The following is a 22,966-nucleotide window of genomic DNA, read 5'->3' as shown; positions in this document are numbered from 1 at the left end:
ATCCATCCATCCATTTTCCAAACCGCTTATCCTACTGGGTCGCGGGGGGTCCGGAGCCTATCCCGGAAGCAATGGGCACGAGGCTGGGAACAACCCAGGATGGGGGGCCAGCCCATTGCAGGGCACACTCACACACCCTTCACTCATACATGCACTCCTATGGGCAATTTAGCAACTCCAATTAGCCTCAGCATGTTTTTGGACTGTGGGGGGAAACCGGAGTACCCGGAGGAAACCCCACGACGACATGGGGAGAACATGCAAACTCCGCACACATGTAACTCAGGCGGAGACTTGAACCCGGGTCCCAGAGGTGTAAGGCAACAGTGCTAACCACTGCACCACCATGCTGCCCCCCTATGCTATATTATATTTTTATTTAAATAGAAGATTAAACACAATAGCATTTTCACAAATCATAACATGACAAATTAAAATTTATCTGCAGTATATATTGTTTTGAATGGTTTAATTCATTAGTTCATTGAATCATTGTACTGTGAATTTATATTAATTTATGTTCTCTGCTGAGGCCTATACAAACGTTCTTAAGTCCTCGGCAAATGTGATTTCAATGAAATAGTTCTTTGACGTGTGATTTCAATGAATGTTTTAATATGCATGGTGAATATACACATGCATTTGACCAACACATATTGAATGACATAGCTTTAAATATGCTTATTTATATAGGTTACAATTTTTTTATTCAAAAGGTTATAGAAATGTATCTCTTTTAAGATTTTGCGTTTAACATACTTAACACAGCATTGCCCTGCGGCAATAGTAAACCAACAGACCTCCACGTGAAGAAGAAAATAATGTCAATCACCAAACGGGTTCTTCGCGATTTGCATTAATTTAGATACACTTGGGTATTGTAGTTGCTTAGCATTTAAAGCACATGAAGGGAGACAGTAAACGGTTAATGTATGCAACCATTTTTAAATATTCCTGTTAAAAATTAAAGTCCCATCGTATTTTTCATGGAAGGATGACAGTTTATTAATTACCTTTGTTTATTTACTGATAAAGACAGTTCAATAAAATCCATATCCCATAATGCAAAGCTTAACGTACGTAAGCGGTATGGGTGCGTACGTGTGAATCAGATGTCCATGAATGGGGTAGTGGGATGATTAGAGGTGTAAGTCAATCGGTTGTATGTAGGGGACGCAGATCTTTGCGAAGTTTAGTGATTGTAATTTTGTAAAACGTTTGAGAGGGTTTTGAAGTGAATATCGCAAAGTATCCGAAAAAATCCAAAGCCTCCTGCTTATAAGGATTTGCTTGTGAAAACTTGCATCGGTGCATGTAAGTAACTGCTTCGTATTAAGCTAAATTGCCACAGTATGCCACGGGACAACATGACTTCGCTTGTACAAAGGATTGCCAGGCAAGCTCTTGTGACATTCAAAAATCCACCATCCGTCGGGGACAGTAGCAAGTCATTTTTGGAAAACCATGGTAAGCTTTACGGCCTCATGAGTGAAGTCAGAGCGGCGGATCTGAAGATCACACCAAGAAAGGCTGAAAGTTCTGCAGTGTCTGCACCACATAACCCACCGGTGACTTATATGCATATATGTGAGACCGACGTATTCAGTATGGGGGTGTTTCTGTTGAAGACCGGGGCATCGATCCCGCTGCACGACCACCCCGGAATGAACGGCATGCTCAAAGTAATTTACGGCAAGGTTAAAATTACTTGTTTCGATAAATTGGACAGTCCGGTTGATGCTGCATGCAGCACGCAGCCCAATCCACCGCTGTTATCCTTTCAAAAGGACTCCTTGAAGAGAGCAGTGCTTCGCTCAGTTGGAGAATACACCGAAGAAAGTGCAGCATGCGTCCTGGCTCCCCATAAAGACAACCTTCACCAGGTCGATGCTGTGGACGGACCAACCGCTTTTCTCGATATTCTGGCCCCCCCGTATGATCCAGATGACGGAAGGGACTGCCACTATTACAAAGTAGTCCAGCCCTTGTCTGACACCGCTGTCAAAAAGCTGGATTCCCAGGAAGCCAAAGAACTCTGGCTGCTTGAGATTCCGCAGCCGACAGATTTCTGGTGTGGTGGTGAAACTTTCCCCGGCCCGGAGGTTTCGCTTTGAAGTGCATTTCATGCAAGTGAATCGTTCATCAGTATGTCTACTGGAACTACAGAGGGACACTCAGGATAATCCATTGCTAATAAATAAAATGTTTTACATATTTCCTTCTGTGCACCTGTCTTAACTCGTGTTTCAGCTTTATCTGCCTGCATTTTATTTTTTCATAATTTACTATCTACTTCAGTCATGATTGGTCTTTGCCATACTTAGGCATGCCTTGTTAACTTGTGGAATCTGGTTTTATAGATTTTCTCTAAAAAGGCTTGAAATATAACCCTGCTGTACTAATTTATTTGTAAAAATGATTAATGTACATCAAGTAATATATTTTCTTGCTGTTCTGAGAACTGGATGAACATGAATTTTTGAAATGAAATAATTTGGATTTCTTAGAAAAATCAACATGACTTCTAAATTGTTTTGCAGATGTCTAATATCAAAATTGTGATTTTATTGGGTGGCATCCAGAACTTTTGTCAGTCTTGTTCATTTAGTTAAATATTTATTAAAATAACTATTTTAAGGTTTCTATATAACCTGTTTGATTTTTGTTGAAACATTTTGCAATGCATTTTGATTTGTGCCAGCAAAATGGTTGTGATTTTTCACTCAATGGAATTTTAAGCTCTTTTTTACCCACAGTATTTACATGAAACGAAGTGTGCTGTAATTCTTGTGTTAAGAGAACGCTTGTCACTTGTAAAAAAATCTCTATTGCTTTGGGAAGGTGTGCCTTAAGTAAAAAATAAAATTAAAGCAATGACAAACTGCACAACATGTTATAGTTGAAACTTGCAAAGGATGTGAATGCTTTAGTCAATGTTTTTGGTCAAAAATGCCAAATTAAGACATTTTTTTTCAAAATTGCGGCAAATTGTCTTGGCTTTAATTTTGTAGGTGTGTGTACGCAATAGGATTTCACATTTATTGGGTATTTTTTAGATTTTCTTTATTTACTTCAATAAACCTGAGGTGATGTAAAATCTAGTATAACTCGCATGTTGCATTTGAAGTGCAGTGTGCGTATGTATATATGTGTAATGTAAATTTTTATATATATTTACCCATGATCGTGCAATTTAGTGTTTACTGTCAAGTGATAATTCTGTTTTATGTCTTGCAATAATTTTATTTTGGTCATGGACACATTTCAGAGCTGTGATTTGAAAACTAGCAAACAAGTATAGGGGCTGTGATTATGTTGTGTGAAGGAAGCACAATGTGAATATGTTTTTGTAATTAGGTTTATACATGCATGAGCATCACTTTCTTTTATAATTAATGTATTTGACATTCTAGGTAATCTTTTTCCTGTCTTGCGATTTCTCTTTATTTGTATAGAATGTCCTTGATTGTAATGCTATTATTGCAAGAATTGTCATTTGAAGTGGTATAAATGCCCATTTTACCTTGCTGAGTTTTTTCAGTAAAGAGTTTCAAATCGGCATGTTGTGCTGGTTTATATTATTACTGGAAAAATGAATTTTGATTATGAATACCTTGTATGTGTAAAAACCCTCACTGATTACCCCCATGCTCCTCACCGCTTTTAGCACTGTTATACATGTTTATCCCCTGTGAATGTGTAGTGTCTCATTTGGAATTAGCGTTCGTTTATCGGCTCGTCGATGCATAGGTACTGTGGGATGTAGCGGTGCAGCAGTCTGAGGGCTCTGTGGTTTAGGTCAAGTGTCATATTGCAGTCAATAGGCAGAAGTTTACATCTCCAGTTCTGCATTGCCAGATGTATAGTCATCCAGGTTAACCAATGCCAAATTCGGTACTCCAGATTTGCCTCTGTGCAGCAGGATCTCACACAAAACACACAAATCAGAAATGAAATCTCTCAAATTACAGTTCTGATAACGGGATACTTGGGAATACACTATAAATTCAGTTACACACATACACGCACAACAACCTTTATCATTTTTGGGTGAACTGTGCAGTAATTGTATCACAAATTACAATCTGGAGAATGCTGAAAGATAAAATCCAACAATGCAATGCATATCCGTCAAAACCTACATACAAACACAAAACCCAATAAGTTTCTGCTCCAAATTAATATGTTTTTCCTCTCGTTTCCCACACATGCAGGAAGTTTTTACAATAGTCGGCCCAGGGAACTCCCTCATTCGCTTCATGCATGACCGATTCTGGTGATATCTATGAAAAACGTTTCAGATGATTAGAAGAAAATGCTGCGGTAGATGGAACGGACAATCGCACACAAATACCAAATACCTTCAACTACAACTCACTATCAGTAAAAAAATAATATTCTAGGGGAAACTGCCTTAAAGCATGTAGCCTGTCCGAAAGAACGGGCTATTTCTGTTTCCCGGTGTCTTTTCAGGGACAATTTGACGTTTCGGGAGGCGACGGGATTGTATTACAAAACGAAAGGTGGCAGTATAGAGGAGTGGGAATGAGGGGAAACCTGGGAATAGCAAAAGAAGTGGTAAATTCGCAAAACAGAGTGGTCAGACATACTTTGAAAAATATACATGCATAGAGACAGCTGCTTTATCTTTGTTTTTCATTTTTAAAGTAGCGAAAGCAGCGATTTAAATGGCGAGCCGGCGGTGCGAAGTTGTTTTCCTGTAATTTTTTTCTCTTTTTCGCGTTGTGGGCCTGATTTTTTTTTTAAAAGATGGTCTCCTGGATCCTCTCTAGAGCTGTTGTGTAAGTGAACTGTTTTAAAAATGTACATTAACGCGAGCCTTACATAGTAAACGTATGTAGGTGACTAACTTTTGCAATTGTCTTCATCGTAACTAAATTCTCGATGAGTAACTCAACTTCTCATAGCTGTAACCAACTATTTATCTTCCAAATAAGTAAAATCATTAGGGAATTAGTGTATCGTAGCCCAGTTGTTAATTTCCTGAAAAATACGACGGTCTTGATGAATAACTAACTAGGTCTCTTACCCAAACTATCAATTTTTCCATTGTATAATCTCTGCTTGGTTACTGGCCCCAGGACATTTCTTACGTTCAGCCTACCTGTATATAAAGCTGACTGTTTTACTTTTTACTATGATTACAGACCTTTTCCTGTCGAATCGATGAGCATTTTCCATACCTTGCATACATTTTCCCTATTGTATAAAAATAACAGGGTTATAGAACTGTTTCAGTTTCCTTTAAAGGGAGTATTTCTAACACATTCTAAGTAAACGTTGTTGGTACTCGAAACATTGTATAACAGTCATGTGCCTAACCATTATTACGTTGCATTTAGAATGATACTGAGATGCACTTAGAGAGTCACTGAAGTATGCTGGTACTTCGGTGAGATGTACTTAAAATCGTAAATAGTGTTATCTGTTTTAAAACTGTACAACTTTTCTTCGACAATTACACAGGTGCTAGTCAAGGCTGGTTTGTCATTATGGTATTGTAGACCCTGAAATACCAGTCAATGTAAAGCTAATTATCAAGTGTTCTGCTTTGCAAAGATTTCTGTGTTTATTCTTTCGGAAGTTGGGTATAAGTGCATATCATGAGCGCAGAATGTCCTGCCAGCACCAATGTTTAATGCATTTTACACGTTGTTATAATACGTTAAAAGCAAATAATTAGTCAATTATGTGTGCTAAATATTTTTTAATTGTGTTTGGCTTCTTCAGCTTTTTCGATTTTATGAAGGTATAGATCAGTTGATAAACAGATACCAGGAAAATGTCTATTCTGTTTGGAGATGGTTGCTTAAGTTCTGTTCTTAACGGTTAAATCCATCGTTCTTTTTGTGCATTAACTTAGTTTAACATCCCATTGTCAATGTACTATGTAGCATATTTATATTTATGCAAATGAAGAGGGAGAATGTCTCCACATAAAGGAACATAATTTCCTGACACTTTACTTGTAAACTAGTTGCATATGCAGCAGACAAGCGTGATACTGTATTTGGTGATGCTGACATCACTTGCAATACATCAACAAGTGATACAACATGCCAATTAATAATTTATTGACAGTTTGAGGGTTAAGAGTAGCATACTTATCCTATTTTTAGAATATGACCGAGAAATGGACATGAGCGCTGTATTTAAGGCCCTGATGTCAAAAACAAGAATTATTATTATTTAGTTATTATTAGTTGCCATAGAAATGTGATAGGGACAGAGGGATGTTTGTTTGTAGTAGTTTTTTTTTTTATTTATCTGGTCAGAATCTGAAGTGTACATTGTTATGTACCACCTGACATTTGCTTTACAGGCTGATTTTACAACAAAAAAAAAAGATCCTTTGTAGGGCGAACAGAAAAGTGTTTCATTGTGCAAATGGGACAATGCATGGTGTCATCAACTGTCTTTAATAGATATCCATTGTTCCCAAAACAGCCACCCATTCACACTTTCTCTAAGAAAATGAATGTTGAAAACTTCTTGGAAAATTATTATTGTAATATCCATAGATTTTTATTTTTGTTCTATATATTACCTACTTTATTAAGTCTGAGTCTTTTAATGTATTTCAGTGTCTTCATAAAATCGTAGTAATTACATTGTGCATGTACTGTAAATATTGACTGGTGTAATGATGACAGATATTGAGGGAGGACTGTTCTGGAAAAACAATTATTAACAGACGCTTTACTTCCAAAATTTCCTTTACTACAGAAATAGTAAGATGAGACACAAGAGAGGGCAGGGAAGGGGGCAGTGGTGGCCTGTAACCCTCCTTTCTGTTATACTAATGAAAGTAAAAAAATGCTGATTATGGGTGTGAAACCTGATTTATCTGTATTTTGTATCCCTACTTCCAGTGTTCTTCAATATTTGATACTGCTTTAATTTCTTCATTTGTTTTCAAGGTGAATATAATGTATCATCATTCCTTTTAAAATGGATACAGTTTATATTGTGTGTTCTCTCCTCTTAATCATAGGCTTGTCTTTGGGACCTTGTACCCTGCATACTACTCATATAAAGCAGTCAAAAGCAAGAATGTGAAAGAATATGTAAGTATTAATGATATGATGAAGAAGTATTTGATGTATTAAGACAAATATTTCACAGAAGTGTGTTCTGAATATGTGGGTGGAGCACGGATATATTATAACTAGTATAAAATGATGTGAATTGGAAACCCCTGGCTAGCAGTAGAGTTGACTAAATTTCTGTCTCGGTAGAAAATTCACTTTCAAACTAACCAGAATAAGTGGCTATATATATACAAGACTTATGCCAAAGTATCTCTTAAGCATTTAATAAAATACAAACCTCCAGATTATTAATATCTAGTCAACCTGGAAGAGTTAAGTGTTTTTTTTTTGTCATTGTTGAATACTTTTCTGTTGTTTCATGAAATTTAAAGTATTAGAATTTATGTTAATTCTACTGGCAAATTAACCTTACGTTTTCGAACAATATGAATTGTTTGGAGAGACAATATGTTATATATCATGTTTTTGTCAATATGCGATTTCTATTATATTTGAATCTGCTGATTAGTTAACGATAATTTCCTCCTCTTCCTAATGTGCTGGCTCTGTTCCCATGTCCTTAGGTTCGTTGGATGATGTACTGGATTGTATTTGCACTTTATACAGTAGCTGAAACTGCAGCAGATTTCTCCTTATCTTGGTAAGACTGGGTTGTGATTCAACCTACTTGTGCAGATTCTTTGTTATATTAATTAACTTCAGTGATGGTTTTGTTATCATTGTGTGTGTTTTTTTTTTGCAGGTTCCCCCTCTATTATGAAATAAAAATTGCCTTTGTGATTTGGTTGCTCTCCCCATACACAAAAGGTGCAAATCTTATCTACAGGAAGTTTTTGCATCCTCTTTTGTCTTCAAGAGAAAGGGTATGACAGCACTCCAGCAAATGCAGTTACAGCGAGAAATATTATGCCAGTTAAAAGTAAAGAAAATTCATGCATATTCATGAAATTTTGTATCGAAGTTCACGTTAATGTTTTTCATACATCTTGGTGTATGTTGGAACAGAATAATTTGCGTGACGTGTCTGACTTGCTCAGCAGAAGCATTGGGACAAATGGATGACAGATGTTTTTCATTGAACAGTGTTCCTGTACCCACATAAAACAGCTGGGAATTTGAAGGCATGGCAGTAGTTTGCCCTTGGAATGTATCATCCATCCATCCATCCATTTTCCAAACCGCTTATCCTACTGGGTCACGGGGGGTCCAGAGCCTATCCCGGAGGCACGAGGCAGGGAACAACCCAGGATGGGGGGCCAGCCCATCGCAGGGCACACTCACACACCATTCACTCACACATGCACACCTATGGGCAATTTAGTAACTCCAATTAGCCTCAGCATGTTTTTGGACTGTGGGGGGAAACTGGAGTACCCGGAGGAAACCCCACGACGACATGGGGAGAACATGCAAACTCCACACACAATGTGACCCAGGCGGAGACTCGAACCCGGGTCCCAGAGGTGTGAGGCAACAGTGCTAAGCACTGCACCATCATGCCGCCCCGGAATGTGTCATCTCATCCTCAAATAACTCAGATCACTGGGTTAAACTTCAAAATTGAACAAAGAGTGCAGCTGAAAGCGCACTGCACAGTTAACCAGGGGGTTCATCGGAAAGATGAAAAGTCAGCCTCCTGGTTCAAATACAGCTGAGCGTGCGTTTCACTTGATGAAGAGGAAATTGTAGTTAGACCACCCCCAAAACAAGCAACTACTGCAAAAAGCTACCCTTAATGCTTCGTAGAATATCTCAAAGTAATAAGTCAGGGCTGGTGATGTCGGTGGGTTACAAACAAATTAAAATCTGTTAATTGTTTTGTCCCAATACTAATGGTCAGCTGAAACAAAGAGGTCCGAACAAAAAATGCCATTGTTCATGCACAGTGTAGGATGTATAAAAACATTACACAAGAAAGCTGGCATGATGTACTGATTTCTACCTTCCGAAATACAAAGTTTATGATTATGTCACAATAAAATTTGCTTCCTCGTCCCAACATTTATGCTGCTCACTGTAACCAGTTGGGAAAGATGCATGGCAAAGTTGGTATCGGTAGCATTTATTGTGCACTTCAATTTTTTCTCTTAGGAAATTGATGATTACCTTGTTCAAGCAAAAGAACGGAGCTATGAAACCATGGTGAACTTTGGCAAGCAAGGCCTTACTATAGCAGCAACAGCGGCAATCTCGGCAGCTGTCAAGGCAAGTTCTTACACCGTTGTTTTTGTTGCCTATGAGGTGCAGTCATACTATCATTACACTACAGGATACACTACATTTTTTCCCTTGTATTTTCTGTCTTTCAGCACATATTTCTTTTTATTTCTTATTCTTATTCAAAATGTAGTTTGATATTTAAGCATATGTGGCAAGTGCTCTTTTGACACAGCATTTTCGTTACGTGATGAAGCAGGAGATGGAAGGAATCATTCCTTTTCTCCCCATTTTCTGTTGTTCTTAATTATGTTGCTTTCTTTTTCCATTCATTTCTGAAATAAAATACTACCCCATAGGAACACTGCACAACTTGCGTCAGTTCGTTACACTGAAGGTGAGGAAACAGCATTTACAGTAGCAATCTCTGCAAATAAAACATTGTTGTACGACCCCAAAAGTCACGTTTGTATCCAGAGAAGTTTGATCTCTATGCAGTATCTGATTTCATATTATTGTGCCATTAAATGCAAAGTTTGTAGCAGATTTGCAGGAACATAGTGATACTCGTACGTTGACTGGGAGACTGTTGGATGTTTTTAGCCCCTCAAAGACATAAGCTTGGTGTTGGCAGTAGCAGGAAAGCAGCTTCGATCTCCTGAGTTACAGAAGCTCCACCTTTGGATATGCTGGATGCCTCACTGGAATCAGTTTTGGATCGTAAATGGTGCAATTTAAGCATTTGAGTTGTGAATGTGAAGCGTTTCAAACATGAATCTTGGTGATAAAAAGTCCATGGGTGCTTATTTGAATGTTCTGTCTTCACACTCAGACATTTCTGATCCCGCTTTATATAAATTAGAAGATTAAATGTAGGCCTTCACAAACATCTGAGACATTCAGGCGTCCTTTGGAAGTGAAATGTTTTTTGATAAATTCGACCTATTTGTCTGATTCTGTCTCTAGGGTCAGGGAGCTATAGCCGAGAGACTGAGGAGCTTCAGCGTGCACGATCTAACACAAATTCCAGGTGATGAAGATAGCAGTCAAGCATACTTGAGAATCTCTATTTCTGGAGAAAAAGGCAGAAGTCAAGGTTATAACAGCCCAGGTAAGTGTATCCTGTATTCCAGTAAAAGTGTATTTTTGATGGCTTTCATTCTGTAATATTTCTGTAATATGTTATTAAAGACCACAGTAGTAGGTTAGCTATATAGTGTATTCTTGATACATTTGCTTTGTTTGTTATTCTGAATCAAAATAAAGAATATTTTTGTTACGGCTGTTTGATTCTTGTTAGAAAGGCAAAATTGGGAACTACTAGAACTGAATGTCTAGTACATAATATTGTATTTATGGTGAGAATTTTTTTTTGGAACTCTGGATACAGTGGAATTCTTAGAGTGGAGTATTTTGACCATTTCTATTCAGTCCAAATTATCCAAATTTAAAGTGGTTCAATATTCAGCTGCTTTCAATAGAATCCAAATTTAACGTGGTTCAATATTCAGCTGCTTTCAATAGAATCCTTGACGACGATATGCCACTTGCAAATCTACAACACTATGAATAGAGGACAACACAGCCTCCAAATATTAAAAACTGTACAACCAAAGCATCACTGACAAACTGGTAACTGAATACCCTCTTTTTTTCTAGTTTTGTGGAGGTTTATATAATGGGTTATTTATTTTTGAATTTTTGAACCTTCTCGAACCTACATGCTTAAAGAGGAATCTTAGACCAGTCCATCATGCGGGATGGTTCCAGATCCTTAATTATTTTAGGTTTGCACTTGTGAACCACTCACCCTAACCATGTACTGGATAAGTGGTAGGAAGATAGATGGTAGGAGGGACAGGAATGTATTGTGCATTATATGCCAGCGTTAATTTTATGTATAAACACAGGGCAAAAAGTAATTCACTTTATATTTTCAGATTATTGTACGTATGAACCGACTGAGAAGACTGACGAAGCTACTGAACCCTTCTTTTCTGAGGAAGAGCCCATCGGCCAGCACAGTTTAAGAAGATCACAGAGTGTCAAAAGCACAAGACCAAAAGTGCGTAAGGAGGTAAGTTGAATTTTTTTTTTTTTAATTAATGAAATTTCACAAGTAAGTTCCACTGTGCATTTCATGTTTCAGTGAACACAGACATCTGACTAGAAATGCTTGTGAGGAAAACTGTTTAAAACTTTCTTTCTCTGTTGCATAGCCCCGATATGGATCTTTGAAAATCAAAACGAAACGAAGACCTGCTCTGAACTCTGTCAACTATGAAATATGAAAATCTACCAGTGAATTTTAAATGGTTTTAACATAACTTTGTAAAATGTTTTGATGTTAATAGTTATTACTGAATACAGTGGAAACATACTTTTAAAATTTTACAATTTACAGGGGCCTTAAACTTTTGTATTTCCAATATATACTACATCTTCTACTCCATACATCCAGTATGTTTTTTTGTCTTGATGCTATTCAGACTTTTTGTCTGGCATGTAATAGCTGTATCTCGTAAACTTGAATGTTCTGCACTCCAGGCATCAATAACCAAATAGATCAGAATAAAACGCCAATGATTTTTTTTTGAATTTGTGTTGGCTGTTGTTTCCTAAGATATAATTAGCTTTATATGCTTTTTTGGTGCACATCACATGAATATAAATGGTAGCAGGGCTTCTCAAGGATCCATTCGAATCCTACAAAACAAGTTCATTTATCTTTTTTATTATTAATGCTGTTTTGTGTTTGTGCATGTTCTCCTAATTTAGCAGCATCTTTTCCTTGTTCCTGTTGCTCCAGATCAGTAGTCAACATGATGGAAAATTCTGACAGACATTGTGTTCAAAATGACTTTTTTTTTAATCATGCACATGGTATTCTAAAACATAACCTACATGGGTTTTTTTTTTTCTTTACCACGTACACAGACAAGTCTTGCCACGGACACGTTTGTTCTTGTAAAGACAAGTCGTTGACGATCCATGATCCAAGAGACAGTACCTACCAACCCAAAAGCAGTAAAGACTAAACATTTGAACTGACGATGTGCCAAAAATTCTAAAGAATGTAATCTGTGAAAGGGAAATCTGATTTCTTGCAAAAATGTACAGCCCGAATACTTCTGGTCCTTATAGCTCATTTTCAATAAAAAAGTTGATAAACCCAGCATCTCCCTCTGCCTTTTAATTTAAAAAATATAACTCTTGATTTCTAGTCTCTATCTCCTAAGATGGTTTGCTCAGAAGAGAATCTGTCACAAAATTCTTATTCTACAACGTCTATGAATAATCATTTTCAAATACCAATACTTCAGCAACACGTATACGTGTCCAGGAGTTGCACTGAACTTTGCAGTTACTCTCCATTCTGACCAATAGGGTTTCGCTCTATCACGTGAACACCACCCGTTTCCGCCGCGTCGCTGTGACGTACTGTCGCGCGCGTGTCAGTGCTTATACGTTGTTATGTTACGCAGCGGTTTGTTTCCGATTTGGGATGGATTTAGAAGCGGCGTTTCAATTAGTAGGAGAATTTGGGGTACACCAGAAACGGATGGTCACTATTTTAATTTTACTGCAGGTGTTAACTTTTTGTTTTAATTTACGTTGAATTAACGAGCTAGTTGAATGTATGTATTATTTTCTGTTGTCAATTGTAGAAATCGAACGTTGGAAGGCCGTAATTTAGTGTGTGTAATGATTCATTATCTAAAATAGCTAGTTTGAGACTTTGTCAGTTATCCGTTTTTTTCTGTGTTTGTCACCGTTTGCGGTTCACGATAATATGTGTTCAGTAAAGCTAGCCAGCTACGCAACTGATAAGATCTTTGATAACGTGGATCAGTACGGAAAACGTATTGCATTGTTGATTTGTGAAATAGTCCGTACCATGTTATTAGAAAACACGTTAGGTAACGTATCAAAGCTAAGTTAAGTGGATTAGTCAAACTAACAAATTTTATCGGGGGTAAATAGCGAGGTAGCGGTCCTATGAGGAATTCGCATGTACGGTGGGAATAAGCAATCTGGTTCCATAGATATATAGCTGTTATCCTTCGCTCAGCTTTTTCGTTTTCGTTCCCTAGATTTATATGGCATGCCAGTCGATGCTTATAGTGCTGGTTGGAGCTATACCTAATTACCATATTGAAAAAGGTTCCGACCTGACAAGTGAAGATGGTCTAATAAAACATGTTACATTCACTGAAGACATCAGTTCTATTGTGACAGAGGTGGGGACAGTTATCTCTCAAAAATTTGATACTTAATCCAAACCCTTCGGTTTTGACCTTTAGCAGAAAACTTATGTTAACCTTTTGTAACGATATTTTTTAGAGTGATTCCATCCTATGGCTTAACACTTCCTAAAGCGTTATTACAGTTTTGATGTTTAAATACAGTACAACACTGTTGACAGTTTTTATGACCATACCTTTTAATTGTGTATTTAACTTTATTTTACAGTGGTTCCTGGTTAAGCATCACGCTTACAAGGTGAACCTGGCCGGCTCTTTGTTTTTCGCCGGCGTTTTAATCGGCAATGTCCTTTTTGGACCACTTTCTGACAAGATTGGAAGGAAACCGGTCTTTCTTATAGGTATGAGGTCACAGATTATCCACTGAACAAATAAATGTTATCTTGTGTTTACCCAGCTTACTTGTTTCATTGTAGAGATTGTCTTTGCATTGTGGTAAGTAGAAAAATGATTTATGAAAAAGTCTCATGAGCTAATTTAGTGGCATGTGGGTTGAAAGTAATCAGAAAAAAATGCACAAATTTTTAAATCGAATAATTTATAATCTGTGCAAAGTACTCAGATTAACTGCCTGATGACTAATTAAATAGTCTTCAGAAAAAGTGTGTGAAAATTCATGCAGGGCTTAACGCAAACTAATGAATATGCTCTTGACTGAAGCCAGCACTGATATGCGGTTATGTCCTTGTCTTAGGTTTGTTTTTTGAGGTGCTGTTTGGTTATGTCACTGCATTCGCACCCAGTTATGAAGTGTTCGCAGTATCACGCCTTCTGGTGGGCATAATGAATGGTGGCATGGGCTTGGTGTGTTTCGTGCTGACCCAGGAGTATGTGGGGAAATCGTACTGGGCATTGACAGGTAACATGTAACAGTCTGCGGCTTTGATCTCCTTGATGTCAGTTTTATTTCTTGGCACATTTTTTTTATGTTTTCTGTTTAGTGAGTTGTATGTATAGATTTCGTTGTACATGCTGTTTACAATGACAATAAAGGCATTGTATTCTATTTAAACAATTTTCTAATTCATGTGAAAATTACTGTGCAAATATTTCATAAAATTTGCCTATTAGTGTATTTAAAGGTGAAAATAACTGCATAAGTTAAAAATATCCTATTTAACTGGTTATGCTGTCTTCAGCAAGTGACATATCTGCCATCAGATATGTCCGATATGGTCAGATATGCAATCCAGAGGAATTTAAACCTGTTTTTCTTCGTAGAATTTCAGACGTTCCACAATTTACAGATTTCTCCATAGATCATTGTTTTTTGACAGTGGTGGCTTATTTTCTACTTTCTGTAATATTTAGATGCTTTATTGTCATTGAAAGTACAGTGAGATTTAGTTTGGAACATGCCAGCAGATGCACAGTATATTTACAATTAAATAGATTCTGAGGCATAAATAGAATGGGAGAGTATGTAGAGACATTATATATGTACAAGATGTATATACACACACACACACACAATAAGGTGCTGGTAAGTAAGTTCACAGAGGTAGAGTTTTCAGTGGACTAAATGCACATGCATATGGAAATGTGTGTTTGATGGAGTGAATTATAGGGACAGTAAAATATGTGGATTCCTAGATGTTCTACATTTTTGTATACACTATATGGACAAAAGTATTGGAACACCTGGCCGTTACACCTGCGGGAACTTTTATGACATCCCATTCTAAATCCATAGGCAGCAGTATGGAGTTGGTTCCCCCAATGCAGCTACAGTATAACACCTGCCACTCTTCTAGGAAGGTTTACCACAAGGATTTGGAGTGTGTCTGTGGGGAATGTTTGCCCAGAAGAGTATTTGTGAGGTCAGGCACTGATGCTGCACATGACGATCTGGCTGAAAATCTACTTCATCTCAAAGGTTTTGGGATAGGGGTGCGGGCCAGTCTTCCCCACTAAACCCAACTATATCTTTTAGGGCCTTGCTTTGTACACTGGGGCACAGTCATGCTGGAACAGAAAAGGGCTTTCCCCAAACTGTTTCCACAAAGTCAGAAGCATAGAATTGCCTAAAATATCATAGTATGCTGAAGCATTAAGAGTTCCCTTCACTGGAACTTAAGGGGCCTAGCCCAATTCCTGAAAAACAACCCCATACCATTTATGCGCTACAAACCTCAGCACTCACCTCCGTTACTTAATGTGGTCTGTCACTTTGTGGTTGAGTTTCTGTTGCTCCTGAATTATTCCACTTTGCTAAATATTCCATGGTGAACTGTAAGTGATATTATTGCAGAGAAGAAATTTGACAAACTGGCCTACTGGAAAGGTGGCATCCTATGACAGTACCACACTTGAATTCACTGAGCCCTTCAGAACAACCCATTCTTTCCCAAATGTCTGTAAACCTGACTGCTTGATTTTATATACCTGTGGCAATGAGTCTGAACGAAACACCTGAATTCAATGATTGAGGTGTCATAATACTTTTGTCTATATAGTGTAACTTCTCTCCTAAACGTGATATATCTCTGAATTGTAGTTTGGTGGAGAGCCAGGGTTTTAGAAAACACTTTTTAATCCATTAACTGCTATTATCCCGCAGTATTCAGGAATTTCCTGCACCATGCTATTTTTGTAGAAGATTTGTGCTAACAGCCAGGACTGAAGTTAAGCATATATACACATAATCTGTTGACTGACAAGGTGTGCAATAGTTTTTTTTCACACCTGAAGATAATATTGAATTACCTTGAACACCCAAATGTTTTTTTCCTCCTGGATCCCAGTAAATAGTATTATAGCTTACAATAAAATTGACATGACATAAGTAATGTAACAAGCAGTATTTGTTTTTAATTTTTTCCAGGAACCTTCACCAATATGACGTTTGCTGTGGGAATAGCTCTCTTTGCTACCCTAGGGTATTATGTAAGACCGTGGCGTAGTCTTGCAACAGCAGCCAACTCTCCTGGAGTGCTTTTCTTCCTTTTATGTGTGTAAGTTCTGGGAGGAAAAGCTATTTTTCTAAGTTTTTTGTTGTTATAAGCTTTGTTGTGATACCTGTGGTGGTCAATAATGTGAATTTCTTTTGGTAGTTTCTGTACAATTATTAGTGCTGTTCGTAGCTGCTACCTTTTGCTAGCACACAGCAGAACTGTAGTTCTGTGTAGTACTGTAGTTGCCACAAAACATATTCCAGATCATTCTAATACGATAAATATTTTTTTCCAGGAAATGAATCTAAGTGCAACTATTGTGCCATTAATTACTTCACGCTTGAAAATTGACATTTTGACACTTCAGAGGTGTAATGTCCTTTGCAGTACGCACCTTTTGTTAAAGTACAGCACCAGTCAAAAGTTTGGACACATCAAGCAGCCTTTAAAGGAAGTAATAGAATGTCAGCTCGCATGGTCTGGCCTCCTGACTTAAACACAGTGATTTTATAATTAGTCTAAAATCTGGAGAATAGTACAAATTTACCATTCTATGGGTAGGTGTGTCCAAACTTTTGACTGGTACTATACATGAGTTTCTGTTTCCACTTCAGTTTACCTCTTTAAACGTATAGTATTGTCCACTGAATGCAAAATGAACTATATGAAAACCTCATTCCACTTTCAAAATCCTATGTTAACAGGATTGCCAACTTCAGTCAGCTAGCTTGAGTAAGATTTTCAATTGGAGACAAGCATTAGCGTCCATTTACACGTAACAGTTATATTACCTCATGTAGGTCAGGTTATATTACCTCATCTGTCAGGCTCGCAAACTACCCCAGCGATTTTGATGTAGCTAATTTTAGTTTAGTTTGTAATGGAATAATATAGATTTGCCGTAAGATTTCTTGTGTGAGAGTATGAAAGAGTGTGTGTCATGCCAGATGCGTGAGAGTTGGCAATTCTGGATTAAATACAAATCAGCAGATCATATACTTATGAATGGTCTTTGTTCCCGCATTTGAGAAAATACTTCAGACAGATGGTATTTCCATCATCGACAGCAGATTTAATACATAGTTGTATTAAATCTGAATTAGACCACTTTTCCAGTACAGGGTTGTAGCAGCCTCTGAAACCTATATCAGGGGGATTGCAAAGCTCATAATGTATAGATATAAACTGTATGTATCGTAGCTTCACTAATTTGTTCACAGGATTTATTAAGTTCTGAGCATGTTTTACTGAATTGTTCCTTTGTTTTATTTAAATCGTATCCATGTTTTAATTCCTTTCCTCGTCTTAGTTTAATCGTGGCCACATTTTACCAAGTTGTTCCCTCATATTAGGTAAATCGAAGCCACACTTTATTAATTTGTTCCTATGATTTATATCATTTTTACCCTTATATCATGAGCAGGGCTCCGTAGGGACAGTGGGTGGAATGCAGTTTCATCACGGGTCACGCACAGTCACACGATTCATGCAGTCTGGAGACACCAGTTCACTTAAGCGCTCACTCAAGCCCTGTTCAACTGACTTTAACAGCTCAAATGTACCAGAAATGGTGGAGAGAAAATTTGCTGTTGTAAATTAGCCGTATTCCATTGTATGTGGGACTATGTGATTATATATAGTTTTAAATGAATAATTGATAGTAGTATTTGTAAAGTCGGTATTATAAGATTTGCCAATTATTGCAATTTAAATAAAGTAATGTTTCGGGGGGAGGTGTGGTTATGAGAATGGACATAAAGGTGCTTCTATGTGAGGTTTGTTATAACAACACATAATAATGTGTTAATGTGTTCTCATGATAATAATGATGATTATTATTATTTATTAACATAAAGAAGGGGGTGGCTTCATTTTTATTTTTTCACGTGAACCTTCTGAATTTCACTGCTCCCTTTGAATAGGACCTTTCCTGAGTCTCCACGCTGGCTGTACTCCCAAGGGCTCACAGAGCAGGCTGAGCAGGTGCTACAGGACATGGCCTCCCGGAATGGGAAGAATAGGGTGGTGGTGAAGCTCAAGAGGTGCATGGATCCAAGTGGGCCAGCTTTCACTGGCCCTGGAGTTCTGGCGCTGGTGACCCACTCCATGCTCCGGTGGAGAACCGTGGTACTAATGTATGTGTGGTAAGTGCTTCTGTGATGAGATTGTCTGCTGTGGACCAGTCTTTGAGTGCATGAAAGCTGCTTTTGTTGGTACACATACTCGGTAAACCTCAAACAAATATTATAGAAGTTTTCAAGATGTCCCTGTAACCTTCTAAGGTTTATTATGCATCCGTTTTAGTCATCCAGTACAGGGTCACCTGGTGATTGGACCCTGCTCCTGGAAGTATAGGACACAAGGCAAGGGATGCCAGTCTGTCGCAGCCCAATCACATGCACACCATGGAAGATATTTAGAGACATTAGTTCGCCTCAGTGCACATTTTTGGACTACAGAAGGAAATAAATGCGCAACATTAGTTCTGGAGATTTGGTGACATTGTGCCACTAGAATGTTTATGACACTGATGGAGTTGATATTATTCAGAAAAGTGTATTGGCACCACAGGGAGATGTCTACAATAAGCAAGCATCTTAGTCCGTTGCAAACTTTGGGAAAGTTGGAAAATTTCCATGGGAATAAACGGTAATGTAGGGGAATTAATTGGAATGAACTAAAAATTAACACAATCGCAGGCTAGCCTATAACATGGTTATATGTGCCTAAAAACACCAGAAAATAAACATCTGAATCAAAATGCACTGCTCACACGTATTCTGTGTTGTATTATTCATTCACCTTGCTTTCTTTGCTGTATCTGACATCTTGCGCGTCAATATTTCCAAAATTCCTCAGATTAACTTCTCATGGAAAGCTTCCGGAAAGTTTCTACCTCATTGCACCCCTACTACCCATGGAAAGTTTCTGGAAAATTTCTAGAAATTTAACTGGAAATATTCCGCACCATTGAACAAAACACAAAAAGTCATGCAATTAAAAGGAGGTCAGTTAATAATTAAACACGAGCTGAGGGATGTATTAATGTTAATATTTTCTACTGAAAAGCAAAGTGAAAATAAGGACACTGACAGCAGTTATATTATGTGGGTTAGGGACTAAGCTGAGTTGTATGATGATTCTGTTGATTGATTGTGTGTAAAACTGGAAAAGAAAAACACATCATTAGATATACTGCAGAGTTCCACCTTAATTTGCTGCAAAAAAACGGTATAGGCCCTCACCTGGTTCCATGGGTACGCAATATATGGATGATAAACAACGGAAGCTGTTGTAATGTTTCACCTTCTAGAAAGTGACTCAGCTTTGCAGTGTGCTCAGCATGAATCTGAAATACTTGGTCAGATTGTGAGAATCTATGACGCTTACTGTCATGATTTGTTTAAATATTTATTTGGTTTTTAATGGGGCATTTTGTTTTTGTATTTCAGGTATGCCTGCAGTCTGGTGTATTACGGGTTGACAATGAACGGTAGTGAAAGTACTGGGAACCTCTACTTTCGTGTAGCAATGTTTGGATTGGTGGAGCTGCCTGCATATCCTCTTTGTATGTACTTCATTAATAAACAGTGGTAGGTTCTCAATTCTTAATCCTTAATTCTTATTTCCATTTGCTATGTGATATTTGGACATTTCCGTTTAACTCTTTGGTATGTACAGTAGACAATTGTGGAAGGTAGACATGCATATTTTATTATTACAGTCGGCTGCAACATCTCTCCTCACAAACTTGACGTGTCAGTTTAGGCATGTATTTTGAAATATGATTTTAAGTAGATGCTTGAAGATGCATTAACAATTATCCTTGTTTATAAGGGCTGGAAGACGGAAATCAGTTGCGAGTTTTCTAGTCTTTGCAGGAGTTTCATGTTTATTCACAACATGGCTACCACTCCATGAAGGTACATTCATTTTGTAAAATGATTTTAAATTGTTAAATGATATCCCATTCCCAATTTAATTACACAATTTACCTTTTTTTCAGGGTCATGGTTTGATGCTACCTCTTTAGCCTTACTAGGGAAGCTTATGGTCAGTGCTGCCTTCAACATTGTCTATGTTTATACATCAGAACTGTATCCTACGGTTATCAGGTAATCTTTACTCATTTATTGATTTCTTGTTTATGAAATTTGAATGTGATGTTAGTATGATTTGAGGGTGGGGATGCATTTGACTGTGTGTTATGTCTCTCAAATGGTTTTCCAGGTAAATGTATTTAGGTATTATAAAGGTTAGGTGGGTACATTTTTATGTGCAGCCTGCAGTGGTTCTTACCAGCATAAACTATATATAGACATGTTTGTGTAGTTATTGTTGATAAGTGGTTTACTTTGGCATTGTCTGGCTTTTCATGCAGAATTTTGTTTTCTCTACATGATGGATGGAATTTGATTTGAATTATTTGCATTTTTTCTACAATGTGTAGAAATGCCGGACTTGGAATCTGTTCAATGTCCTGTCGATTGGGGGGAATTTTAGCACCATTTGTGCCTTCTCTGGTATGTGAAGCAAAATAATAACAATAATATCAAATTTTAAAACCAGTATGTGTAATATAAATTATTATACAAGATACAGCACATGCTTCGCAGTTAACAGCTATTAAAACTAATGACCTAGAGGTCACTGCTCTTCAGAAGTTTACAGGTGAAATGAGTTGCGAGGGCTGTAGTTTCTTGCATTTCCATGTACTGAAAGAAATTAATTATTTAAGCTATTTAGATTCTTTTATGTATTATTTAGACTTCACCTGGTTTTCATCTACATCAGAATAATCAGTAATGATAATTAAACACACAAATAGATACAATTCTTTTTTTCATGACCTTAACACTTTTATGGAGCTTTATGGTTTTTATTAGAGAAATGTGCAAACTTCTGATAATTTTGCTAATTGAGTACTTTTAATCAGGGATTCCATAAAATTGACCTTATTCTGTGTAACAGTGTGCAAATTGTTATTGGGATATAGATGATAATCTGCTGGGTCAAAATAACAGCAATAGAAAATGGTTCCGAAAGATTCTGTGCGGTATTTGTATGTATCTAGCAGACAGCTCTTTCACCTGTTGATAACCATGTGTGTGTGCTGTTTATCGTGAACTGTTAATCCCTGTGTCCTGGCAGAGAGGTGTTCATCAGTCCATGCCCTTCATGACATTTGCCCTCACCGGCATTTCTGCGGGGTGCCTGGGCCTGATTCTCCCAGAGACTCTGGATAGACCCATTGCAGAGACACTGGAGGAGCTGCAGAGCCCTCCCTACCAGCGTATTCTGGAAAAGAAGGTACATATGTTCATTTAGAACTTCTCTATAATGAGAACATTACATTTCCGTCCATTATGGTCCAAATTAGTGTTCCTGTTTTTAAAAAAAAAAAAAACGTTGAAGGAAAATTAAACTTGAAATGTATGATTCTTCCGTCATTTGCTGCTTTTCTTGAGCGTGTATTTTCTATTACTGCCAGTCTTGTTTAATTTCTGCAGCGAAACTTCAGTACAGGTATTAGAATGTCTATTTTATCTGTTTTATGTTTGGCAGCAGTCAACATTTGAGGCATTTGATATAGTCCAGCTCCTCTTGACACCATTCAATACATCTATAATTGAGCCTGGTCTATTAGCTGTTTAGATGTTGTTTTTTTGTCTTCAACAGGTTTACTTATTCGAAGAGGATCCCTCAAAACATAAAGTACCAGAGTAAAAGGCATCCGAAAGAAATGGCCCTAGGTAATTCAACAAAGATGACATTCCAAAGAAAGGCAGCTTTGTCTCAAGTCAACAACAGCAAATTATTCTATTTGGAAATATCTCTGTTAAGCAATATATGGATAGAGGAGCCCCCATCTTCGGAGCCTTTAACCTGCTTACTAATGCTGCCTTTAAATAGTGAACCGAATTACTGTGGAAGTTCTTGATCTGCAGATTGAAAACAAATTGATCTTACGCTCACATCGTGCCTTTTGAAAATGCTATTTCACCTGTAAATATCACGAATTTAAGGAATTTTATGACCACGGTTATGGTTATCTGTTGCTAAAATCGACCATGCTATCATTGCTACCAAAGTTCATAAAAATACATTTTGTTTTGTAACTGTTACATTATACGCTGCAATGTTTCCTTTTTTTTTGATCTGCTGGTCAGGTCTTATGCTGCTGATTTAAAAAGATTTAAACATGTTGTATGGAAGCTATAAACGGGAGTCAGAACAATTAGCTTGGCAGAGCGCTGGGTCGATGTTTACTAAGACCATTTTGAGTATACATTTTGTCTACTCATCAGAACATTTGTATGTCAGAATTAAAGCAGAACATTGTGCGATTTATTTGACTCTACAACACTGTTTTCTGTAAAGGTGCAAGGTTAGGGCTGGGTAGGGGTTAAGGTGATCATTGTTGGGATTAGGGTTTTGCCCATAGAAATGAATGGACGGTCCCCACAAAGATATCAATACAAATGTGTGTGTATATGTGTAAAAATATTTACAGAAGTGTAATTTTGTCATTGTATATTTCATAGTACTTTTTTATAATAAATTTTTTGTTTTGATA

The 22,966-nt window shown here is 37.4% G+C and overlaps 4 protein-coding genes across 7 annotated transcripts in view; 3 read left to right on the top strand and 1 right to left on the bottom strand.

Annotated features, from left to right (window-relative positions):
* The window catches only part of rtkn2 (rhotekin 2), a 26,906-nt gene extending 9,370 nt beyond the window's left edge, over positions 1 to 17,536 (bottom strand). Inside the window, exon 1 of the mRNA XM_049007176.1 lies at positions 17,532 to 17,536. The gene's annotated coding sequence lies outside the window, so the exon portion shown is untranslated. The remainder of the gene's footprint in view (positions 1 to 17,531) is intronic.
* Positions 1,097 to 3,559, top strand: LOC125738329 (2-aminoethanethiol dioxygenase-like). Its single transcript, XM_049007185.1, has one exon. The coding sequence runs from the start codon at positions 1,353 to 1,355 to the stop codon at positions 2,112 to 2,114; it is 762 nt and encodes a 253-aa protein (XP_048863142.1). The 5' UTR covers positions 1,097 to 1,352; the 3' UTR covers positions 2,115 to 3,559.
* LOC125738328 (receptor expression-enhancing protein 3-like) lies at positions 4,333 to 12,405 on the top strand. Its single transcript, XM_049007184.1, has 8 exons — positions 4,333 to 4,802; positions 7,016 to 7,088; positions 7,637 to 7,713; positions 7,816 to 7,936; positions 9,165 to 9,278; positions 10,197 to 10,341; positions 11,171 to 11,307; positions 11,450 to 12,405. Exons 1-8 carry the CDS (start codon positions 4,771 to 4,773, stop codon positions 11,519 to 11,521), a joined length of 771 nt encoding a protein of 256 aa, XP_048863141.1. The 5' UTR covers positions 4,333 to 4,770; the 3' UTR covers positions 11,522 to 12,405.
* slc22a15 (solute carrier family 22 member 15) lies at positions 12,670 to 22,966 on the top strand. Of its 4 annotated transcripts, none has more exons than XM_049007177.1 (12): positions 12,670 to 12,819; positions 13,325 to 13,471; positions 13,704 to 13,836; positions 14,190 to 14,354; positions 16,320 to 16,449; positions 18,312 to 18,533; positions 19,842 to 19,982; positions 20,227 to 20,312; positions 20,396 to 20,504; positions 20,840 to 20,912; positions 21,541 to 21,699; positions 22,069 to 22,966. In XM_049007177.1, the coding sequence occupies exons 1-12, from the start codon at positions 12,736 to 12,738 to the stop codon at positions 22,114 to 22,116; spliced, it is 1,497 nt and encodes a 498-aa protein (XP_048863134.1). In that variant the 5' UTR covers positions 12,670 to 12,735; the 3' UTR covers positions 22,117 to 22,966. The 4 variants fall into 4 exon arrangements, with proteins under 4 accessions (XP_048863134.1, XP_048863137.1, XP_048863136.1 ...); XM_049007178.1 differs by having other exon boundaries at positions 12,682 to 12,868; XM_049007180.1 differs by lacking the exon at positions 14,190 to 14,354.

This window comes from Brienomyrus brachyistius, chromosome 3 (assembly GCF_023856365.1).
Source record: "Brienomyrus brachyistius isolate T26 chromosome 3, BBRACH_0.4, whole genome shotgun sequence".
Classification (NCBI taxonomy): Eukaryota; Metazoa; Chordata; class Actinopteri; order Osteoglossiformes; family Mormyridae; genus Brienomyrus; species Brienomyrus brachyistius.
This window is presented reverse-complemented; position numbering and strand designations above follow the sequence as displayed.

What these genes read in the sequence shown, in the direction of transcription:
- LOC125738329 (XM_049007185.1), top strand. Translation starts at nt 1,353, where the DNA reads ATGCCACGGGACAACATGACTTCGCTTGTACAAAGGATTGCCAGGCAA.
- LOC125738328 (XM_049007184.1), top strand. Translation starts at nt 4,771, where the DNA reads ATGGTCTCCTGGATCCTCTCTAGAGCTGTTGT. An exon ending in GCAGATTTCTCCTTATCTTG is followed by an intron (nt 7,714 to 7,815) that starts GTAAGACTGGGT and finishes TTTTTTTTGCAG; the next exon opens with GTTCCCCCTCTATTATGAAA. An exon ending in TTTTGTCTTCAAGAGAAAGG is followed by an intron (nt 7,937 to 9,164) that starts GTATGACAGCAC and finishes TTTTTCTCTTAG; the next exon opens with GAAATTGATGATTACCTTGT.
- slc22a15 (XM_049007177.1), top strand. Translation starts at nt 12,736, where the DNA reads ATGGATTTAGAAGCGGCGTTTCAATTAGTAGGAGAATTTGGGGTACAC. An exon ending in TCAGTTCTATTGTGACAGAG is followed by an intron (nt 13,472 to 13,703) that starts GTGGGGACAGTT and finishes TTTATTTTACAG; the next exon opens with TGGTTCCTGGTTAAGCATCA. An exon ending in ATCGTACTGGGCATTGACAG is followed by an intron (nt 14,355 to 16,319) that starts GTAACATGTAAC and finishes AATTTTTTCCAG; the next exon opens with GAACCTTCACCAATATGACG.